Below are 25,133 nucleotides of genomic sequence, written 5' to 3'. Positions count from 1 at the left end.
GTGGAAAAATTATTTTCTGTTAATATAAGGTTTATTCATGGTTATAATTTAAAAAAATAGTTCAATAACAGCCTATTTAATATTTTAATAAAAACATTTAAACATTAATTTTAGCTATACTGAAATTCTCACTTTTTATTTACATATTATTGTACTTGTTGTAAAATTTGGATAATAATGTATTTTTATACATAAACGTAATAGCGTAATAAGAAAATTTATATGGATTAGCAATGAATAACAATGGCAATACTTTGTGAATATTAAATGAAATAATAACAACTCTTTATTAAAAAAAAAAATATTTTAATTTATAGTAGTAGATGTATCAATTGTTAAATGGTAAAATTGAATAATTGAAATGGAGGTGTGGTGGGTATGTATAATTATAAAAACTTATATCTTTTGCCCTCCAGACAAAGTTCTAATTACACCACTGCGTTTGATACGCAGATGAAAGCTGTATTACAATATCGTGTAAGTGATAGGATAGGAATTCTAAAATTATCTACAAAACTTATTCTGTAAATAGGTATTAAGGTAAATACCTTTATATATATTTATTAGTTGTTAATAATGTTTAGTAAAATTTATAAATTACTGCAAACAGCACTTGTTTAATTATTGCGAATGGGACTGTTAGTACCTACTAACTCGTTTATTTTTCAATATTCAAAAACGACTAGTGAGGCATAAAAAAGCACCTATAACCTAATACCAATCTACAATGATATTATAACAAAGCGCGTAGATATGGTAAAAAATTTATATATAAACGTGAATTTAATATAATGTCGTTAAATTTAAATATTGGTCGTAAAAACAAAACAAAAAAAAAAAATATAATAATTTTATGACGTTTGATTCGAATATCTTTCTTGACTCGTTTCTCTAACCGTCTACATTTTTTTTTTATAGAATATTCAACGTTTCACGATTACCTATTATTAATTAGGTATAGGAAATTTTCGCATCCTTCTGGGTTTGAAGATAATAATAATTGTGTGGTCAAAAAATAATTACAATACAATCGGCTGAAACAATGATATCTAATATATAATATTATAATATTTTCACGTTCTGCGTGCAATAGATATACAAACGTATGGTCACGCGTACCTATGTATTAATTATTTTTTGAGTAAAAAACCGGAAGTCGGAACGTAACTACCTATATATTTTTAACGATTTCTACCAAAAATTTCGATAATAGTACACGTCTTAATCGCCCGTCATGGGTCACATCCATTATTTTAATTGTTTTTATAAATACAATAGTATATTGCATGAACGACGTTACAGATAATAAAAATATTTTTACGATCCATGCCTCGCGAACACACGCCATACGTAAAAACTATAACCACGCAAGCTTTTATTAATTATACACATACCTAGATTGGTAAGTAAAAAATGTAAGCTTGAGTAGCTTAATTATTTTCTTATTAATATTTAAGATTTAACAAATAATACATATAATTATTTTAATAATTTAAAGAAAATATGTTGGAAAATGGTAACTTATTTCAGTTAAATATGATAAATATAATGCTTATTGTATAACATGTATAATCAAGTGCACATTTAGTATTGTTTCGTCAATTTGAGAATAAAAATATGAAATAAAAACGTAAATACCCTGACCTCTTATGTATATATGTATTCCATGGCGTATTAATGGATTGAATACAAAATTTAATTAAAATTTAATTTTAAGACTTTTGACCTTTCGACTCAATTTTATTTTTCAGTTCGTTAACGATGTATACCGCTTAGTCCCCACAGGGTTTGGACAATCATAACGTGAGAACATACTCAGTCACACATTTTATGTTACGTAATAATTGTGTTATAATAATAATAATAATAATACTATACAGCTACCTATATGTTATTATATACGCAATTACGGCACTCAGAAGTTCGTTTATGCGCGCGCGTGTATACTTTTGTCCCGATTATTATTATTATTTTTTTTGTTTTCTCGTTTATCCCCCGCTTGACATGTTTATATACACTACGGAAGTGGTAGACTGCTTGACCTAGTTTATTTTTTTCTTTTATTTTTCGAGAGTAAAAAAGCCATCATGTCAACAAGTTGACTCGTTTCACTGTTATGTGTAGATATTCGTCATTAAATGGCACCCTGGCGTTGGCCGAATATGTATACTATATGGTATGCATGTATAAAATATAATAGAGTAATCGGTGAATTTCGCTAAATGTGGTTTCTTCTAATACCTTTGCGTCCATTGATGCATTATGGCCAGTGGTCAAAGGGAGAGGCGTGGCGATTGGTTGGAGCGATAACTGCACTATTACGCGCTAAAGTCGTTATTGGGCCGTAACGTGGTTCGCCTTTAATATTATACCCGCCGAAAACTTAAGGAAATTGTTGAATTTCAAAAATGTGTATTACTATTTACTCAAAGATAAGGTTGTTAAAGAGAAGGTTACATATGTTGTAATAGAACAGACACGGAGATACACTTTGTAAATGTGGATTTTAATTAGTGCCTAAACAAATGCGTTTAATATACTATATAGTTGTTGTTGTTGTTTATCCTGCTAATTTTGATGTGCGTGCACGTGTACGTATGTTTATGATCTACCCACGTTATATTATATCAAAGGCGAATCCGTAGATTGGTATTAAGAACCTGGTGGTGAGTGGGAAGGGTAAACCCACACAAGACTTTATACCTTCATTATATTTTGCTGCACATAAATTTACGAATTTTCACCTAAGTCCACAATTCCTACTATGTATACTTATCTTAAATTATTATTGATAAACAAAGATGAAACATTTAATGTACGAAATTAGTTCGAATCAATTAATATTTAAGTCAACGATACGAATGTTAAGTTATAAATATAATCGTTAACTAACAGTTTAAAATGAATAGCCAATAGGTATGGTGAAACATATTAAATTAACTCGGAAAATTAATTCCTTCTTGTTTCATACTATTGCAGTGGTTTAGAAAATATTGCACATGCTACCATACATTTATTGTAAGCTAAATTAGTTATTTTTTAAAATGAATTGATAATTACTAAGTGCCTACATTTGTACCTATAATTTATATTTTAATACTGTTGAGATATTTAATTAGTTTAAATATTAACTAATTATATTTGAAAGAAAAAAAATAGAATTTTGAACTTGTTTAAACTTTAAACGGTTACTTACTACTCACCAGTGTTGATCATTAATGGTTAAATCAATTTTACGAAAGAAAATTTAGTTAATTTCAATATTTTAGTATTTCATGTTTTAACCACTTTATTTAAGTACCCACAACATATTGTACACTGAAAATTTTTTCTACCGTCGTTTTCATACGCTGCTATATTATTATGATACGTTTTGAGATGTCACAGTATATTATTGTCCAGAATTATTGATCTCGAAAAGGCAAAAACTACCTGTTGCACATAAAATATGCTGGCATTTATTTTGATTGCTTCAGTTTTGTTACAGTTTTTGTACGAAACATTGAGGTGATTTGCCTAATTTCTCGTTGAACTATTTATGTAACCGTAACAATTAGTTGGGAAGAGCTGAGTAATTATGTTAGTGTTAAGTTGATACACTCTAGTTATCTTATAGATATTTTAAAATATTTAATAACTGTATAAAATAAATAAATAATTAAATTATGCCGTAAAATTGATAAATATTAATTGACTAAATACTAGCGTAATGTTTATTGTGATACACTTATTATTTGACAAAATGTCAGGCCGTTATTTTGTTTTTAGTGTGTCACTTTTATAGTTAACCAGTTGCGATACGCCGAAAAATATTTTTCTAATTATACATTTTTTTATTATACAGCAACTTAGTGTTTCCTGGGAGACGGTGAAAACACTAAAATTCGTTAGGTTTTTATTCGTATATACATTGTAAAATATATATATATATAGGGTTCTTGCTTAGCTATTATGTAACGAAAATCCCGGCCGGCTGTGTAGGGTTGAACTACTATCCCCTTTTCCCTCTGTCATTTGGGATTTGATCTCGTGTCTATATTTATGCATTGTGATTTATACTATTATTTTTAAACGTGTGTATATGTATATATATAATATATACATATAAACGCGGTAGGCATATATTGTCGGCGCTGCGTGAGAGGGTGAAAAACACACATGCGCACGTGGTCACGGTCCCGTTGTTTCAATTTCAAACGAACTTGATTTTTGCAGAAACAAAAGACATTGACATGCATGTGAAAAATACAACACGGATATAAATGCCAATAAAACAAAAACAATGGTGATTGTTATAATAATAAGAATACAATCTAATACATTGGCTAATCTGTATATAAATTATATATATGATATGTTTACCATTGTTGATGTATAGAACAACAAATTACATATCACGTGATGTAAAGGAAATTAAGATAACAATTGGAGTGACAAAGATTGAATTTTATAAAAAAAAAAGAAAATAGATTCTATTTTCAAATAAAATAAACATTTAACTCAAAAAAAGGAATGTTGAAAACATTTTATATATTGACTATATAGTTTATAGCACTATGTACCTACAATGGAGATATAGATTTATAATAAAAAAATATATGAGAAAATAATAAAATCTTCTGGGTGTGTGGTGCAATAGACGTTTTTTAAGGGTAATTTAGAGTGTCAAATGAATAAGTATTAGAAAAAATAAATGAACAAATATCAATATAGGATACCATTAATTCTATGAAATTGTAATGGCTAGGCCATATAATACAGAAATTAATAGATACCTACCAGTAGTAGAGCGGCAAAACCAGTAAGAATACTGATACACCTGAAGAATATGTGCAAACCTAACAGCGCTAAAGTGAAAATGGTCACAAAAAGCTATAGTTAGTTTATTATGTCTGTATAGGTTGTATAGTAATGAACTTTACTATGAATCTATTATACAAAAATGTTGAAAACATTTAATTCAACATTTTTAGTTTTTTTTGTTAAAATATTATGAGTTATTCAGAGTATTTTAAAAAAGTATTTCAGATTCGATGGTATGCAATTTTTAAATAGAAATATATTTTTTAATATGTTAGTGTTATATAAATAAACGGCATTATACAATTTTAGAAAATATTAATTTATGATATTGCTATTACACTATTGCACAAATATGGTTAAATATAAAATAACAAACAACATGTTTTATTGTAATATTATTGTACTTATATATTCAATATTTTTCCTTAACATAATTTTAAAACAGACATATACAGGAACGATATTGGTTGCAGTGAACCCGTACAAAGAGTTGGGAATTTACTCAAATGTAAGTAAACTATTTAGTTATATTATACCTATGTATTATGTTAAGTTATGTGGTCAGCAAATATTTATCATAGCCATAGATTTTAGTTTTTATATATTATGTGACAAATTTTGAAATGGAAACAGCTATATACTTATTGTAATATGAAAAAAAAATTAATATTCCTTATGTAAGGGGCTGGTGTGACATCACGCCCCTCCCACTGAAGTATTTTTGGAATAACTTTGTCCTTTTGGTCATACAAATTTTGGGCCACCGCGTATAAATTCGTACAAATGATGTATATTTTTGAAAATGGAGGGGAGGCTAGTGTGACTTATGTGATAAATGGTAATTATTTTGTTATGGCATATAATATTATTACAAAATCAAATTGGAGTTTAATAATTTGTAAACCGATTAAATATTTTTAGAATTTAAAAACATATTTTATTACGATCAAAATTTAGCTATACATGATCATTTATCATTTATTCCAATCGTTTCTTAACGATGCCTTTGTCTAAATATCGCGCATAACAAAAAGTTTTCACTTAATGTTTAATGTTGTATAGTGCCACTAATATTTATTCTACCGACTATTATTATTATTGTTATTATTATTGCTATATTACTGTAAATGGTAAAATGCAACGCTTATAAACATTACGAACACTACAGCATATACGGTAGTTCAAATAAGAATGACGTCACGAAAAAGTATTGCACATGGAGTCCAAATATCACAAATAAAAATAACCTTATCCTCTTATAATAGTTGTACATTTTGAGAACAATTTATGGCCAGAAGGCATATTAATAAATATCTATGTTCAGGAACTTGACAGTATTATCTAATAGTCTATTGGTACTTTAAGATAAAATACAGGAAGAAATTCAAACAATATTAATTTTTTGTTCTACACGTCTGTACACTTTTTACGAGAGTGCTCATATTTCCCACTCCCTGCCCACTAAAATTGTGAAAAATAAAAACTTATTGTCCAATCAATATTGTTAATACCTATAATATTAACAAAACTAGTGACATTAATATATCTTTAGTTTTTTTTTTATTATTACCATACATTTTATTGAGAGATTATAATAATAATTAGATAATAAATTTACTAATATTAGCATGTTTGATGAATAAATAATAGTTGATAATATAATAAATTTATTTTTAATGAATTATAGTAAACCAGAAATTGTATATTAATAATTTGCAAACTATAATCATTTTTTCAATGGAATCTATATAAAAAAAACTGCTTTGATATTAAACTTTGAGCATTTCTATTAAAGCTTTTCGAAATTACAATCGATGTTTCTGTAGAAATACCTTATAATACAATTATGTGCAAAAAATAGTTTAAAATTTGTATAATATAATAAATTCGATGTTTCAAGTATATATAATAACACAATCGTTGAATCATACATACTTTTTTTAAACTTATTTAACAAAGAATAAGTTATTCTGTGGTAATAATACATAATTATTACTACCTATTCGAAACCATGGGCTTTAAACAATTATATTAGGTAATGATCAATAATGATAAAAACGAAAAAAATTATCTTGTTAATTATTTTTAGCAATATAATAGTTACATTTTATTATTAACATTACAATAATTACATTATTATAACTTAGAAATAATTTGAAACAAAATTTAAATGTTATAGGTACTCATTAATATTAATACCAATAATATCAATGAAGTATATAAAATTACATAATACTATAGTACCATTACTATAATTTAATTACCTAAAAATTTTTTAATCTTATACGTACACAATTTCAGTCCTTAGGCAGAATTTATGGAGACTAGGGAAGGTGACATTACTTTTTTTCTTCATAATAATGTTTTGTTTTTTAGGGAACTTTGAATATATATATTTGGTTATAACTCCGCTTCAAATTTTTTACGGCAAATTTAATTATTGCGATTCAAATTATTTGAACACAATTCCTCAAAATTTAATAATATGTCATATCATACATTACAGTACTTAATAAAATAAATATATCAAATTTTTACTATAAGAATTTCACATTCTCTAAGTATATATTAACACCAAACACTGATTCCAGTTTATTAAAGATCTGTTGCAGTAATATGCAGCATAGTTAAAGTGCTCATAGCTATACTGATAATTAGAGTTTTGGTTTCTTAGTTGTAGTTCTGATATTCGAATGTGCCCCTTTTACATAACTATAAAAATTAATTACTGGAAACTGTACGAATGCACAAAAAATTTGCAAATACCTATAAATATTTAATTACTAATACAAATAATAATAATACAAACAAGTCAAATTTTTAGATATCTTCTCTAAAAAAAAAATATGTCAAATTTGGAAACTTTAGAATTAATAAGATAAAAAAATTTTATAATTTTTTTTTCTATTGCCTATTTTTTAGAAGTTTTATTATTATTTGGATAGTGATTTGATTGTGTTATTGTTTTTATAATACAAACACAATTATTAGATTGTATCAAAGTCCAAAATAACAAATACATAATCTATATTTTTAATAAACCATAAATCAAAACTAAAATGAAAATACTATACTTTTTATAAACAAAATAATCTTAATTTTTATATAAAATTACGATATAATAAAAAATTCTCATGTCTCTTGATTGACGAATGCTAGTAGAAAATAATCGTAGGTTGTGGATTAAATTGATGGTACTCTTTAATCCATGGAAAATTTACTGTCAGGGGCGATAGTATTATCATCATCCTCTAAATAGGTACATATAAAATATATCATAATAATAACTATATGAATCATTGCGTCATTTTATACCATCCTATCATTATATTATTATATTTTTACAATTTAGAGGGCACAGACTAACAACAATTTATGTATACAAAATAATATACCAAGAATCCACGCTCAAATTTTATAATAATATTTTATAATTTATATCTTCAGATTTTAGATTCTGAACAGAGTGATGAAAGTATTGATTCTATAATGATGTGTGGTTTTTTTGTTTTTGTGTCTGTGTAAACTATAACTTTTCAAAATAATGCTTCAATTTATAACTTCCGGGGTGTTTTCCGGGGGCAAATTAATATCCTTGGTACATTATACAGGTTAAAAGTTTCCTGTGGTTTTCGAAAAAATTGGTAAAAACCACAAAAACGTTACGGAAAACCGGAATTTTTACCCAAAAACCAATTTTCATATTGTTATAACTCAAAACTGAATCATCACTATAAATAATTTAAATGTTCAATAAATGTTTGTATTAGAGTTTTCTATGTATGGTTAAAATTTCAAATTATTTTGGATTTTTTTGAACTTTTATAGATAACCGAAATTTTTGACTTTTCTAAGTATTTTTTTTTTTTTTGAAATGTTGGTTATTAATGTGAACAATATTTAATACAAGTTTTATAATAAGCTTTTCTTGTTGCAGTCAAAAAAATATCAAAAATCATTAATCACAATTTTTTTAAAGTGTTTAAAGTTTAAATTTTACGAAATATATTAAAATAGTATATTTATATCTGAGGTTAAAAAATTCAACAAAAAGTTTTCATTACATTTTCCTTCAAATAACTATAAAGAAAACTCGAACGTCATTATAGGAAAACATTTTCTGAGCGTCTGAATTTTAAATTCTTACGAAATCCTGTAACGATAACTTTTATCGCCAAGTGATTATAAATATTTGTTATTATTTTAAAAGTATAAGTCGTTGCTATTTGAAACTTTCACCAATTATTTAGATTGTCGTTTTCTTTCCATAATTTAATTTTCAAAATATTTCGCTTATTTTAAGACTATTTTTAGGCATTTAAAATATTTGTTTTTTACTTTTTGTTATTTTTTATGAATGACGATATAATTTATTCGGCTAATTAAAATTACTTAAAAAATTAATGAAAAGTTTCTTATTAGTTAATCTTATTAATAAATTGATTCAAAAATTATAAGATTACCTAGCACAATTTTTTTTTATTAGCGTTTGAAGTTCAAATATTGACAAAAATTCGTCAAAATTATGAATATTTGAAAATTATTTTGTAATTAAACATTTATAAAAAATGTTGTATAAATAGTTAAGAATTGAAAATTTAATACAAAATTGTCTGACTTAAAATAATTATAAAAGAAGTTGAGCAATGACCGAGTAAAAAAATAATTACCTATCTTAAGTTTAAATTTTTACAAAATCCAAAATTCACTTGTAAAATAACGATTTAGTATTAAACAATTTTGCTATAGTTAAAAATTACTAGTCGTAGAAACTTGAAACATTCGCCAGTTGCTTAAATTAACATTTGCTATACATGATTTAATTTTGGGGTATTTGGGTCCTTAAATCATAAAACACATTTGTCACCACCCAGTGGAAAATCATCTCCGTTCAGAACGTTTTTCGTTTTGTTCATACATCTATTTGCATTCAAATTTAACCTGCTCATTAAAGTACTTACTGTATGTCTGAAGTCCAATCAATACTCATTAAACAGCATAGCGTCAACCCACTTGACCACCTTTTTTTCTATTAGAATTTATAAGTATACGTAAAGACTATATTTTAAACAAATACATTTTCTTACCATTTAAAAAAGTATCCTGTGGCGATGATGCATACTTCTATTTTATAAATTTTTTTTTAAAATACTTTTTTACTATAAATTGTTAATTAAATGATTATTTTTGCAAATGTTGTCGTGTGTACTAATACATCAAAATATATAAATGAACTATTTTATATCTGCTTCATTAAATTGTATCTGTATTTAGAATAATAATCGTTAATGTTGATTTTACATAAGATATAAAATAAATGTAAAAGTTAGTCTAGTTCTTATTATACTTGAACAACTTTAAAAAAAAATTTGTTGTAAATTAATATTAATCATCATATAAAATTAATATTATATTATTATCATAATACTATATTCTAATTTTGTTATCGTGGATTTTTATTCTTATAGTACTTCAAGTTTAATTACATACAAACTACTTGTTACAGTTTCGATTTATCTACCCATATTAACATTTTCGAAAAATCGTCTCCTTCACAATTCACAATAAACAATTATTCATTTGAATGAATAAAAAGTTATTTCCACAACTCATAAGACTTAACTTAAATTATATAAAAAAAATATACCTATATTTTTTAAAATCTGATCTTTTAGTATGCTTAAAAATTATAATAATTTAAATTTGAAAAAAGTATTATTTATAAAGGTAAGCGTGTGCTTGGTAAATCATTTTGTATAATATACTATATTGAATACCATAAGGGTTAAGGTTACTAAAATTTTAGAACAATCGCATAGATACCGTTTCACATCCTGTATGTTATATGGCTATACGGGGCGAAAAATTATTTCAAAAGGACATTTTGAATATATAATATTTATACTAGGCCGTAATGATGTGCGAGAGATTTTAATGTCATTATTATAATAAAATATAATACACATCGGTGTGTGATAATGACATGCTATGGGTTCCAGATGAGAATGTAGTGTTCCAAGTCTTTTCAAGTGATTTTAATGTTGTGTATTTTAATTGTGGTAATGAAGTATATAAAGACATGTTGTGAATAATATAACATTGAGTCTGTGTGGTCATAATCAAAGGCGCAATGAGAACATTCTTAATCCTGGTATAAAGTATATAAATTATTACAGTGAATTATACTTATTCTGTGTGATGGTGTCAGAGTCGACTAATTATTAAGGGGTGAAAATTAAAATCAAATAATTTAATACAAAAAAAATTATACCTTGCAGTATATAGCTAGATTTTTATACTAATATTTTATTTTATTTTTTTGATTTAAAAGAAATAAGTTTAATAAATATTTAGGCTACATCGGATTCCGATTTTTAAGTTAATTAACTAATAACACCAGAAAAATAAATTTAAAAATATTAAGCAATAAATTATATATTTTATATTTTACATGTTTACTACAATTTCTGAAAATGAACAAGTACAACTGTCTGATTTTTTTTTTTTAATTAGACTTTAAAGTGACTGATTCAATGTATAAAAATGTTATAGAAATTTGGCTGTTGTCTCATAAGATACTCTAACATTTTTCAAAATACGAAAAGTATTATTTTATTTTTGTAGAATTTTTACTTAATCTAATATTGCGATCCCATGCAGGGTACCATTTTGTAGTGATAACTACACAAATACATATTATGATAGTCATGTATTAATAAATAAACAAAGGCGATCATAAACTCGTATACCAAAGTTTAACCTCGAATCACGTAATTAAATAAGAGGGATTTACGAAGTATTTATTCGAGTTTAACAAATACATATACGACAACGATATCACGTAGGTATCTAATCCAATATCAAATTGTTTAAGTACAGAAATAATTGTCAATTTTAAGTAAATATTTCGTAGATTTTGAGGTTCAATATTTAGTTAAAATACTGTGATTAACAAATTCTGAATTTGAAAAATAAAGAAAACAATTTGAACTCAATTAGCTGTTTCTTTAAAGTCATCGCTTACATCTTTATCCTTTTTGTGACAATTAGTGTTCATGTTTTCGATATTTTTCATAATGGGTACGATTTTTTTTTTTTAATCGTTACGTAGGCTACTAAATTGTTTTTTTTAAACTGAAAGACCGTTAACATATGGATATTAAAAAATGTGATAAACTATTTTCTTGAATAAAATATATTTCAGTGGATACTATCTAATTGCTTGAACAAATATGATATACTATTATAAAAATGTTTTACATTTGCCAGAATACCGAGTACATAATATTGACAATGTAATTAGTTGTTATGGATAGTGCGGTGAACTGCGTGAAACAGAAACATCGCACACACAGTCTGACACGGGCTGATAATGAAAAGGTGGTAACTACTTGTTGGTTTTGAAACTGTTCACGAAACGCAATTTAAAGTTTAAAAACTTATAATTTGGTACCTAATCTTCTTTGATTTATTACAAAATAAGATAGAGATAAAAAAATGATCAGTTAAGTTTTATGAAGTTCCGATGGAATTTATAGAAACAGATAATTACAGTGAAATTTCCATACAGTTAACAACACGTTTATCGACATTTTTTTTTTTTTTAAACTTAAATCAAATAAATTAGAACCCAATTTATGAAATTTTATTTAACGAGTTCCCCTATAGTCTGATTTTTGTTTAAACTTTTTAAAAACTTCATAATAATATGAAGTTTTTACTTTATTTACAAGTAAATAAAAGTAAAATACTCATTTTTTCTTTGAAAAAGTCTTATAGTTTTATGTATATTTGTATGATATACGTTTTAGTATACTACACAGTATTTCAAAGTGAATATATTGATATAGAACCTGTATAGAGTGAAAAAATTGTTACTTAATGTGAATTCGAGAGAACTTTTGGTCGCATAGTAGGTTTTTTTATAGTACATGTGACTTTCAGATGTATGTGACGCAAAAGCCATTTAAACCCTGTAACGCCACCGACAATCTCGTGAACTCAACCAAAACAATTAAAATGGCGATTAATCATCAAATAAGTTCAATTTATACACTATTTATGTATTCATACAATAGACACTAACAAATTTGCATGCATAAGCATACACAGACGCTATGCCGAATTATAATAATAACAAATATATAATATTATGTACCTACTCAAAAATTTTAACTCAATATATTTGAACACACTACTGATTTTGTTGCATTTCTCTTTAAAAAAAACTAGGATTTTTCTAAAACTACGTGTTTAGTTTATTTTCGTTTCATATTATTCATTGATATTTATCACTTTATCAGCGTGTTTGCAAATTTTTCTATGAATGAAAAGTTATACCTATTTTTCGTTTAAAAAGTTTTCTTTTTAGTTTTAGATTTATAAAGGTGCTTATATATTATGTTCTGTAAAAATTAAATGTGCTTAAGTTTGCATATCATATTGTATAGTTTTCAAGTGTGCTATGTTGTCGAATATACACACCTGTTTTGTGGAATCTGCATACTATTACTCATAATTATCTTATAGAGTATGTACAGCATAAATTCTTATATTTTGCTGGGTATATATTATAAATAGAGTAATTATTGCATTATCTTTCTTCCGTTCTATTATCTCTGAAATTTTCCTTTCTAGCTGATGGAGTATCTAAGCTGGCGTAGGTCTTAAATAAGCAAGATACTATCATTACTATCAGGTAAAATAGATTCTTCGTTTCTCTATAACAGAAGTAAATAAAACTTGCTTAATTTTAATGTTAGTTCTTTTTCTTCGCGTAAGGGCTATCAAAGCTGTACTTCTATAGTTTATAAACATCATTAGTTATTATACCATTAATTTACAAACACTGTCCACTAATAAGGAAGATACAGATTACCAATATAGAATTATATTTTCGATATTCATAATATTGTTCTTATTTAATAATTTAATAATGACCATTATTTTTATCGTTTTCTTTCGGATTTAAATTTTTTATATTATAATTATTTTAGTATCATACTATTAAGCTACTTAGTACGTGTTTTTAATAAAGTAGTAAAGTATAACTTTTTCTCATACATATTATAATGGTTATATTGGAATTTTATAAAAATATTCAGTATATTTAGTTCTCTTAAATAGAGCAAGTATAAAATATGTTGACTAAAGTGGTTTTATTTTAGATAAATATTTTATTTTGTAATCGAATTTATTCTTCAAGTAGGTATTTCTCATAAAAGTTGTCTACAAGTGATATTTTATACACATAATCAATAATCATATTTTATAAAATTATTTTATATTCATAAATGTTTTATGGTGTAACAAATTCATTGGATAATAGGCTTGTATTATTATTATTTTATTTTTATTACCAATTTATATTTTAGTTTCTAACATTGACATTACCAATATTATACACATATTTTTATTGAATTATATAACAATGTGTAGGTATGCAGCAATAATACTAATACGATTAGAACATTTTTGTTTAGTTCCCATTGTTAGTTTGTATTAAAACTTTTATAATACGATAGACATCATGTAAGTTTATAACAAAAATAAAAATTACGCGAAGAAATGTAACAAAATCGATTGAATCTACAATAAAACAAGAAAATGTATTCTGTAATGATTTGCGCGATCTACGTTTTTGTGACTCTCTTCCGTAGTTCCGTCGGTTGATTCTGCAGAATAGTTATGACAAGATACTTGCTGTAAAGTTAGTTTTATAGCATGTGAAAAGACGTTTGTTTTCTGTGATGTACATAAATTTATTAAATTTATAATATATATATGTAATAATTATGTATACATTATACATACAACACAATAATCTAAACTACATAATACTATAGCAATCGTGTAGCTTAAGATATTATTATAATATCAATTTTAAAAATTGTTGATTTTTAATTCGGGCATTACGATTTGGCTCCTTTAACATAAATATTAAAAACCGTAATTTCATCAGTTGTTTTTAAATTTTTATCATTGACATTTGACACCATATTAATAATATCATATACAATTTTAGTATATTTATCTTCATAAAATTTGTCAAAATCAACTCTACAAAAGAAAATCAGGGAATGATTTACCATAAATCTTTAAACAAATTTAAATCTGGAAATGTTTACAATACCTAATATTATATTTTTATATTATGATTGAATAGTTATTACCAGGTAGCTATGTTTAAATAATACGGTTAGTTTCGGAGTAATTGTGTATAATGGTTTATTACTGTGATTAACTATGGTATATACATAATATATATATAATGTATTATTATTATAGTGCTAAACAGTTATATCAAATGTAAGTATATTTTTGAATGAATTAATAAAGTTAAGGCGTAGCCAGGATTATCGCAAGTGAAACACTGATAATAATTAGTAGAATAGCAATAGCAGGTTGTTTTAAGACTACCTGTACATGTGGAATCTATGCTTTATTGGTGATACCGATGAGTTAAAAACTTTGATTATTAGTTGATATATTTACGTGTATATAATTTTAACCGGTTCACGTACACCGTTTTAATATAATGTATAATTCAATTCATACCCATAAATGGCATTAACACATACATACATATATGTGCGTGTGTATATACGAACAGACAGTACACTCATCGTTATAGACCCTATATATAGGGGTGTGACTCAGGCAACGGTGGTTGTACCAGCGAACGCGCTACGCACGTTTCTCCACACGCCCGCCGAGGCCTCGCGGTGCGCGTATTGATCTGTTGTGGCCGGTGCGGAACGACGGCAAAATTTTAGCGTTCGTTCGCCCTTTCTCGGATACCTCTGTATTTATATTATATTATTAGAATATATCGTACATCAACTGCCATAGTAAATATACTGCAAATATAGCTAAGCTAAAGTAAACTAGCACGCACCAAATACACATATATAATATATATATATAAAGAGAGAGATCTCTTTGAAGACTGAAGATAAAATATAATATGAAAATCGTATTTATGCCGTTCAATTAAAATAAATATACTTTTTTTTTATTTATTGTGGCTAAAAATTGGTTTAGTGATCGATGACAAAAAAAAAAAAAAATCAAAAATGTGATATGAAAAAGTTACATAGGTACTCGTAATATTAAATTATATCATTGATTCACAACTTTGATTAATTATGAACGTCCTGTACATCAACAGATCGTTTCTCAGACTAGACAGTTAGTATAGGTACCTAAGGTTTTAATTATCTTCCTTTTCAAAATGCAGATTTGAAGTTGTACCCAACCGTTTAACAGCGAGATCTCAGAAATTTCATAGTTGATCGAGAACGAATTTTACGAACTTATAAATGATGATGGGTTGAGTAAAGTATTTTTTTAAAAAAGACATTTTCTAAAACGCATAATATAGGTAATTAATTCTACAAGTCTTTTTACATTTTTTGACGTGTTGTTGATTTTGTACTCAGTAAAACCATATTTAAATATATATGTATTTGTATTGTTATATAAAGGCGGTACCTATAAGTATATAGTATAATTATATTGTACACGTGGTTTTCTAGACTTGAGTATCACTTCGTCAAAAACATCTCAGTTGTATGTCATTAATTTAAAAGACTCCACAAGTATACGACACAGCTATAACACGTTATATTGTTATGATATTTGTACATACTTATAATAATTGTACTCAACTGTGGAAATGGTTTTGGCACGTGGATAATGAGTTTGTTTAGTTAATTCATTTAGACGATCGGTTTAAAAACTGTTTGTTTAAATAAAATATAATAATACCAGAAAATGATTATATCGGCTTGGGTAAAAAATTTAAAAATACGCTTAGTAGTTATAACTTACAAGTTTATAACAGTTCTACAGTAATAATTTGATTTTTGTGGACTTGTGTATTCCAATTAAATATTAAATTACCTTGCATATAAGTAATATTAATGATGAAATAGGACTAGTGTAGACATACAAAGTTCGTTTAAATTAAAATCTCAGCCACAATTAAAACAAATTGTCCAGGCAGGCTTTATTCAAACAAATAGGACAATAATATGAAATAGCTGTAAAAGTGCATTTATGTTCTTTTCATTATATTTTTTCATAATACGTTATCTATCGATATATTTTGTTGGTGAAATAGGATAAAAGAAGAATTATAAAATTAGCGTCATTCTTTCCCCTCAGAAAATAAAAACTGTACTTATAAGTATGGTAATATCAATATAATCATATAATTGTTCATCAAATACTTTAACTAGTAACTATTTTCTAATCTTCAATATTAAATAATAAATTATAATTATAATTATAATAATAATAATAATAATTTATTTATTTAAAATAATTAAATATGCTTTTTAAATTATTTTGCTTGAATTTTTCACATATTTCGAATAATAGAGGTCATATTATTAAATTATTACTACGAATATTTACTGTGCGTTTGTTATTTTTGGTAAATTCTATTAATTTATGTACGTATACGATTTAAGTTTACAACTTTTTTTTTGTTTTTTGGTCCCAGTGTATACCGTTTTTAATATAAATGATGAAATATGTTAGAAATTCGTTTGTTTAATCCGGTACTCACATATAATAATACCCACCGTAATGTTTAAGTTTATATTGTTACACGTAGTATATACCAGTATATTAAGTATTTTTTTTTAACTTGTTGGCATAAAACGTCAAATAAAATTTTGTTATCGTGCTATTATGTATAATATATAAATTGTGATATGAAATAGGAGAAGAATTAAAAAGAAGGGATTATATATTTTTACCGGCATTACAATATTATTATTCAAAATACTATAATACCATTCGGGTATCATAAACAAATGTCTTTATTTTATATCAGTTGGTATTCATTTAAAGGGGAAATTTAAATCAGATTAAGCAAACGATTTTCTAATATTACATAACATATTTTTGTGTTGTTCGTTTCTTAGTACTATCATTTGCTATCATAACATTTAATTCCAAACAAGTATATTTTGTCAAAGTGATGCAGGTTTAGTTTATTTGATATATCCTGATAATAAGTAATTTTTCACATACTTTTTCTAATACATGTAACGTTTATCGATTGTTATTTGGCTTATAAAAAATATTCTTAGGATTTAGGTACACGCATTATCATGTGTTTTATAACTGAGAGACAATATATATATGATTTAAATACATCTAATAATTAAAAGCTATAATTAAATAATTTAAAACTAAAATAAATTTAAAACTCTATTAAATAAAATCATAAATTGTAATTGATTTTTAGCTTGTTCTAGTAAGTTGTTGTAACATCATCAAACAAATACAAAGTAGCGTTATAAACATAAATATATGTATTAAACCATTTGATTAATATAATCATGGAGTTTTTTTGTTAAAATTTAATAATATATTATTACCAATACAAATCGTTTTAAAATATTAAACAATACTCGTGAAAATACGTTGTTTGTTTTGAATTTTGTTATTTGCTATTTTTTAAAATCATTTAAATCATTCAAATATTATGATATGTTATGAGTTTATGACTTATAGGGCAGTTAAAAATGAAAGTATATTATACAGTATTTTATGTATTGAATAGTGCACACTACGTCAAAATTGACATTTATTTTGTTGTCTGAAATTCGAAACGGAATTATGGGTACCTACATAATATAATGATGTATACGAACACGCTCGGCGAATTAATATGGCGCTTATACGTGTATCTATTGTTAATCCGGTTCTCATGTACTATTTAGTAGCTATATACGTATAGTAACTTATCGTGCATATATATAATAAAATATTATGCGATCAACAGACTACAAATACGTACAGGATATGGCGAATGTGCAATACTAAATGAAAATGCATATCCTATATCCTGACAAACAGCAATATACAATCGAAAATAATGCCTTATAATTAGGTTGGGTAATTTCCGGGATCGTAACTTGGTGAAAATTCTCTGGAATCTCCCAGAATCGCCGATAATATTGAAAAATGTACGGTAAAATAAAACTCTATATTTATTAATCATTAAATATGTTATCCAGTGACGTATCTCAATAATTAAATATTCAATTTTTTTTTTATTAGAATTATTATTTACATAATTAACAGCGAAAAATTAATAATAAAATAAAAGTAGTAGTTTTTTCATAATAGTTTAATCTTTAATTATATAATATTATTTAAAACATAAATAAACTACATTATGGAATTTAAACATTAAAGATGTCTATGTAAACTATAGTGATTATGTATAGTACATTTTATTTGTATCCACACTAAAATCTATTAAGTTACATTATTTATTGTTCTTTTAAAATTTTAAAAAACGAATTTCATAATAAGTTTCTTTTTTAAGTAGGTAGAGGTAAGTTTATAGGACTACCTATTGTGTTTGCCTTTTTAGAATAGGTATTGGCTATACCTGTTATTAAACAAATTTTAAAAAAAATGTAAAAAAAAAGCTTTTGATGTAAAATATATCATGTAAATATTATTTTTTATTGTTTAACTATCATTCTCGTAGTCGGTATACATTTTTGTTTCAATTTAAATTTCGAGGAAACTCAAGTCTTGTGAATAATTTTAATGTTTATGCATAAAGCAATAAGGTAAACAAATAACCTTAGGCTAGGGAGTAGGAACTCTCATAACAATATTGTATAGGTATAGTGCGCAGACAGTAGACGATCACTGAGAAACTATGTATAAAATTAATCTGTTGGTATAATTTTTTGTGAATTGTAATTTAAATCTCTGTTTCAACTCTTTGTAATATTCGACCGCGTTAGATAACCATAATATTATAATAGGAAAATTCAAATGCAATATAGTTGATGAGTTTTATACGATAAAGTTATGTCATATAAAGTAATATTTACATAATATTACAATTACATTCAGTTATTAAGATGAAATTATGATTGAGTTTATTACGGATTTTAATGATATAGCTAAACATTACTATATTTTATCAATAATAATGTATAATATAATTAGTATGCAAACTTATTATACCTATTCCGCAATATAGTAATTTAAGATGAAACTTAGGTAGTAAATGTAATGTTAATATAATCAATCATGTTAAATTCTAAAGTTTATCGAATAATAATATAATTAAAGTAATTTTGATTACACAGACGTTTTAGACTGTTATATATCATGTATCATATCCATAAACTTAAATATATCAAATCAAATTAATAAAAAAAAGAAATTAAGTAAGTTCCTATAAATTAGCGGTGGATAAATATTTTGTTTGATTTTTAATTTGTATTTTTGTCAACTACTGATCGTATAATAAACGTAGATATAATTTAATGTGGATATGTAATCTTACGCCATATAATAATATTGTACCTACTAAAAAGCAGACTAATTTGGAACCCTAAATTTGTATAGTTAAAATTACCTTAGATAAAAAGACCAGGAAAAAAAATTCGAAGAAATAATGTCCTGGTAAAAGGACTTAAAGTATGAAACAGTATAATATACTTGAAAATTGAATTATTCATCAAAAAATTTGTCAATTATCATGATATTATAAAATACAGATTGTGAAATAATGTTTTAATAAAATTATTAAATGTGTCAGGAAAAGAAATTGGAAAAGTTATTATCAACAGTAGTATAATACAAATTTAAGCAATCTTTAAAAAAATTTTTTTTATAAAAAAAAGAAAAATTGTATTACTTTTCAAATATTTATTTACTTGTCTATATTCCTAAAAATGTTTACCGTAGTCTTTTTTTTAACCGTAATTTTTTCTACAGTCTACCATATTATAAATTAGTAGGTACCTAACTTTTTAACAAACACGCAAAATAAATAGATAAATAATTACCGACAAAATACGCGTAGGTAGTAGTATTCTCATAAAAAGAATTACGCTTCAATGTAAATAGTGAATAACACGTTATTTGTATAGGAGATTACATAATGTATATGTATATATTACATTGGGTTCGCCGAGCTTAGCAAATGCTATGACTGGGGAAACAGATCGGCTTGCGCAAAGCCTTTCTCGGATGTTAGAAATACGTTTGGTAATTCAATAACAATAATATTAATACACCGCCAATCGGGGCAACACTAATGGATTATCTACTTGTCTCGGAGTTCAATACACAGCGCACAAAATATAATATCATGTAGATATCATTATAACAATGTGCTATTTATATATTATAATATAAGTATATGATACATTTTTTTTATTTTATGAAATGTAGTATGTACACACTTTGAGAACATCATATTATTATGTCCATTGGTATTATTATTAAAGGGCTCAAGCTTTGTGTTTTTCTCTCAAAATAAACCTTTATTTAGAATATAATATACCATAGTTCGATGGCTGAACAATATAGTGTTTACATAATTATTTTGACATTTGATCATATGACCATAGACCGTTATAAAGGAATAATACGAAAAACAAAAACCATAAAATAATAACACAATATTATTACAATGATAAAATATTATATTAAAACAATATACCACGATAACAAGATCATAGTATTGATACAACTTGTGTATCATTATGATAGATAAAAACGTTTGAGCTATAATATTATGCAATTTTTAGGAATACTTTATTTATTTAATTAATAATTATATATTACTTGCATTCTATCAATTTCAATTATATAATTTCAATGGTTTTTTTATTTGTTTGTTAATCTCAAAATTATTTTGTAAAAAATAAAAAAAATAAAAAATATCATTGAGTAGGTAAGAATTAATTTGACTTTTTTAAGCTTTTAGTTGAAATATAAAATTTATAGAAAAAATGTATTTTGCGTTATAGAATATATTCTGTAGCTTAGAAAATACTTTTAATATCTTAAAATATATTGTATTAGTGTGTATAAAAAAAAAATAATAGTTGTTTATTTTCGGAGATGGGATTTTTTCGGTCGGAGAAAATAAAATTTGTATGACAAAAAATGGCATTATTTTATTATTTGAATTTATTACTAAGAAATATTCAGTTGTAATTTTTTCTTTATAATTAACATCTTATTTCATCAATTATAATTATTTTTATTGAATCATACTTTTGACTTTTTGTTAAGATTATTTTAAAGTTTTCATTGCAGATTTTGTTATATTTTTTTCACTTAAGTCCTACAAACTATATACTACACATTAAAAAAAAAAAAAATTGGCATTAGTTTTAGGTAGATACAAAAAATAATAAAAAAAATATCTTTTAATTATAATATATATAATTAAATAATATAATGACTCCTCAATTCACTCAACTCACAATATCACAATATATAATTTGTACGTAACTGCATATATTATAAGTTTTTAATGGAATAATTCAAGTTTTTTTTGAGTATATAAGCATCATACTTTAAACTTTCAAGAACATAAAAATTCACTCTTTTATAGTTATAGCTCTAAGCCATAAAATTCTAAATTATCTAAATTATAATAAGTAAACAGAAGGATAATTTTTATCATGAACCAGCTACTATAATACTATTTTATTTGAGTATTATACGTTTTTATTTATTTCAACTTTTTAATTGTTAAAAATAGATAAGTATCTCTCAAAAATAAATTAGTAAAACCAAATAATAAGCTCTTGTAATATAGAGTAAAAATAAACCACTATAGTAGGTATAGGTATTATTATTATTATTATACTATTTATACTAATGATCTACAATATTTAACTACACTAGGCTTCAAACTTGTTCAAACTGCGATTTCCGATGTTTATCTCATGAATCACAACAATCGCATAAGAATTAATTGTCTCTACGACATTGTTGCAACGATATAATCGTCTGCCATCTGACTATTGGTTTAATAGGCGTTTATTGCTAATTAAATTTAGATGTTTAAAAAAAAATAAAATAAACTCTACGAACCGTATATTTATAATTCGAATAGTTTTAGATGGACATTTATTTACGTACAAACCGTCATGTTATCGTGATTCGTAATTTTATCTACAGATCCAAAACTACATTCTCTATTAGCCATATTTTTTTGTTCGCTATACCTTATTTTACGAAAAATGATTTAACCGAAGTGTTGAGAAAAATAGTAATAAAAACTGACTGAAGTGTCTGCTTTGACCAATATTTACTTATTATCTTCAATCATATAAGAAAAAAACAATTCTCGTTTAATTATTGCCAAAAATCAGATAGACTGAATGTCTGGATGTCTAGTAGATACTAATTGTACGATTTAATTTTAGTAGCTTCGTTTTTTTTAAATCCGTTACGCTGACACTGTCATATAGGTACTATAATGTATAAAATTAATATTATTTAAAAATATGTATAATAATCGCTTGTAATCATTACAGTAATACAGTATTTTCTGCGGTGATATTTAACTATAAAATCAAATTAAAATAAATATAAAAAAAAAAAAAAAAGCGGGCAAGTGAGTACCGCTCTGCTGTACATTAGGTGCCGTATGGATCATTATTATATTATAGGAGTGTTAATTTGAATCCAATGATAGTTATCATTGTATACGAAAAACGATCTGAACGAAGATGATTTGTCAGCCTAGGATATAATTTCTAGTGGTTGGTTGTGAAAAAGGTGTTTATGTTTTAATGGCCTGAATACAACAAAATTTAAGTTCTTTTATAATAATTGTAAGTTAAACTTATGAAAAACCTTGTATAAATTTTAACTCTTAGCTACTTATACAAAAATTTTTATGAAATATACCTACAAAATAATTTGCAAATATTCATGGTTTTGACGAATTGTTGTCAATATTTGAACTTCAATGCTAATAAAAAAAAATTGTGCCTATGTATCTTATAATTTTTTAATCACTATAAGAATAAATATGAGGAACTTTGTATAAAATTTTCAAGTATTTTGATAGGGCCAAAAAAATTTTATCGACACTTCAAAAATTGAAAATTTCAGTTGTCTATAAATAGCTCAAAAAAACTCAAAATATTTCGAAAATTAAATCACGTAAAGAAAACGCTAGTCTTAATAACTGATAAAATTTTCAGTATCTACGACTTATACTTTTGAATAATAACAAATATTTAAAATCGTTTGAGGATAAATCGTTATCGTTACGCGATTTCGTTAAAATTTAAAATTCAAACGCACTAAAAATTTTCCTATAATGATGCTTCGAGTTTTCTCTATAGATACTTGAAGGTAAACTAATGGAAAACTTAGTGTTGTATTTTTAATCCTTAGTTATAAACAAAAAATTTTATGATTTTTCAACTTCAAATAATTTGCAAATATTCATGCTGTTTTGACGAATTTTCGTCAAAAATTGAACTTCAAATGCTAATAAAAAAATATTGTGCCTATGTATTCTTATAATTTTTTAATCACTTTAAGAATAACATATGAAGAACTTTGTATAAAATTTTCAAGTATTTTGAAAGGGCCAAAAAAATTTTATCGACCCTTCAAAAAAAAATTTTCAGAAAAATTGAAAATGTCAGTTGTCTATAAATAGCTCAAAAAAACTCAAAATATTTTGAAAATTAAATCAAGTAAATAAAATGCCAATCTAAATAACTGGTAAAATTTTCAAGTATCTACGACTTATACTTTTTGAATTATAACAAATATCAAAAATCGTTTGAGGCTAAACCGTTATTTAGCGCGGTTTTGTAAAAATTTAAATTTCAAACACTCATAAAATTTTTTTGTCTGAATCCGGTAGAGTTTTTTTACAGATAATTGAAGAAAAATGTATGGAGAACCTTGTACCAAATTTTCAAAACTTAGTTAAAAGAAAAAAATTTTATGATTTTTCAACTTCAAAATTACTTGCAAATTTTCGCGTTTTCGACAGATTTCGTAAAAATTGAACTATAAACGCTTATAAAAAAAAATTGTGACTAACGATTTTAATTTTTTTAGCTACATTAAAAAAAACTCATAAGGAACCTTGTATTAAATTTTCAAAATTTTTGGTCATCCAACATTTTTATCGACACTTTAAAAAAAATTTCTCAAAAAAATCGAAAATTTCAGTGGTCTATAAATAACTCAAAAAAAGTCAAAATTTTGAAAATTTTACTATATACGGATACCACTGACATTAACATTTGGTGAAAAATTCAAGTATTTTCAGTGATTAGTTTTTGAATACAACCATAAAAAAAAATCGATTTGGTCGAAAACTGGTTTTTGCGTTAAAATTCCCGTTTTTCCGTCATTTTTTTTTTTTTGGTTTTCCCGGCGCTTTTGAAAACTATTGGAAATTTTTTACTTTTGACCCCCCAAAGTACAAACTACATTCACTTTCCTATCCGAAACAGGGTCCACTTTTTAAAATCGGAGCACTTTTACTGCTCTCCAAACGT

At 25.2% G+C, this 25,133-nt stretch overlaps 1 protein-coding gene across 2 annotated transcripts in view; it reads left to right on the top strand.

Moving 5' to 3' along the window:
- Window positions 1–25,133, top strand: part of LOC114125022 (myosin-VIIa) — a 110,750-nt gene that overhangs the window by 52,403 nt on the left and 33,214 nt on the right. For both annotated transcript variants that reach the window (XM_050205151.1, XM_027988498.2), the window contains exon 3: window positions 5,249–5,311. In XM_050205151.1, the coding sequence (XP_050061108.1) occupies window positions 5,249–5,311 (63 nt within the window). The remainder of the gene's footprint in view (window positions 1–5,248; window positions 5,312–25,133) is intronic.

This window comes from Aphis gossypii, chromosome X, assembly GCF_020184175.1.
Source record: "Aphis gossypii isolate Hap1 chromosome X, ASM2018417v2, whole genome shotgun sequence".
Taxonomy (NCBI): domain Eukaryota; kingdom Metazoa; phylum Arthropoda; class Insecta; order Hemiptera; family Aphididae; genus Aphis; species Aphis gossypii.
This window is presented reverse-complemented; position numbering and strand designations above follow the sequence as displayed.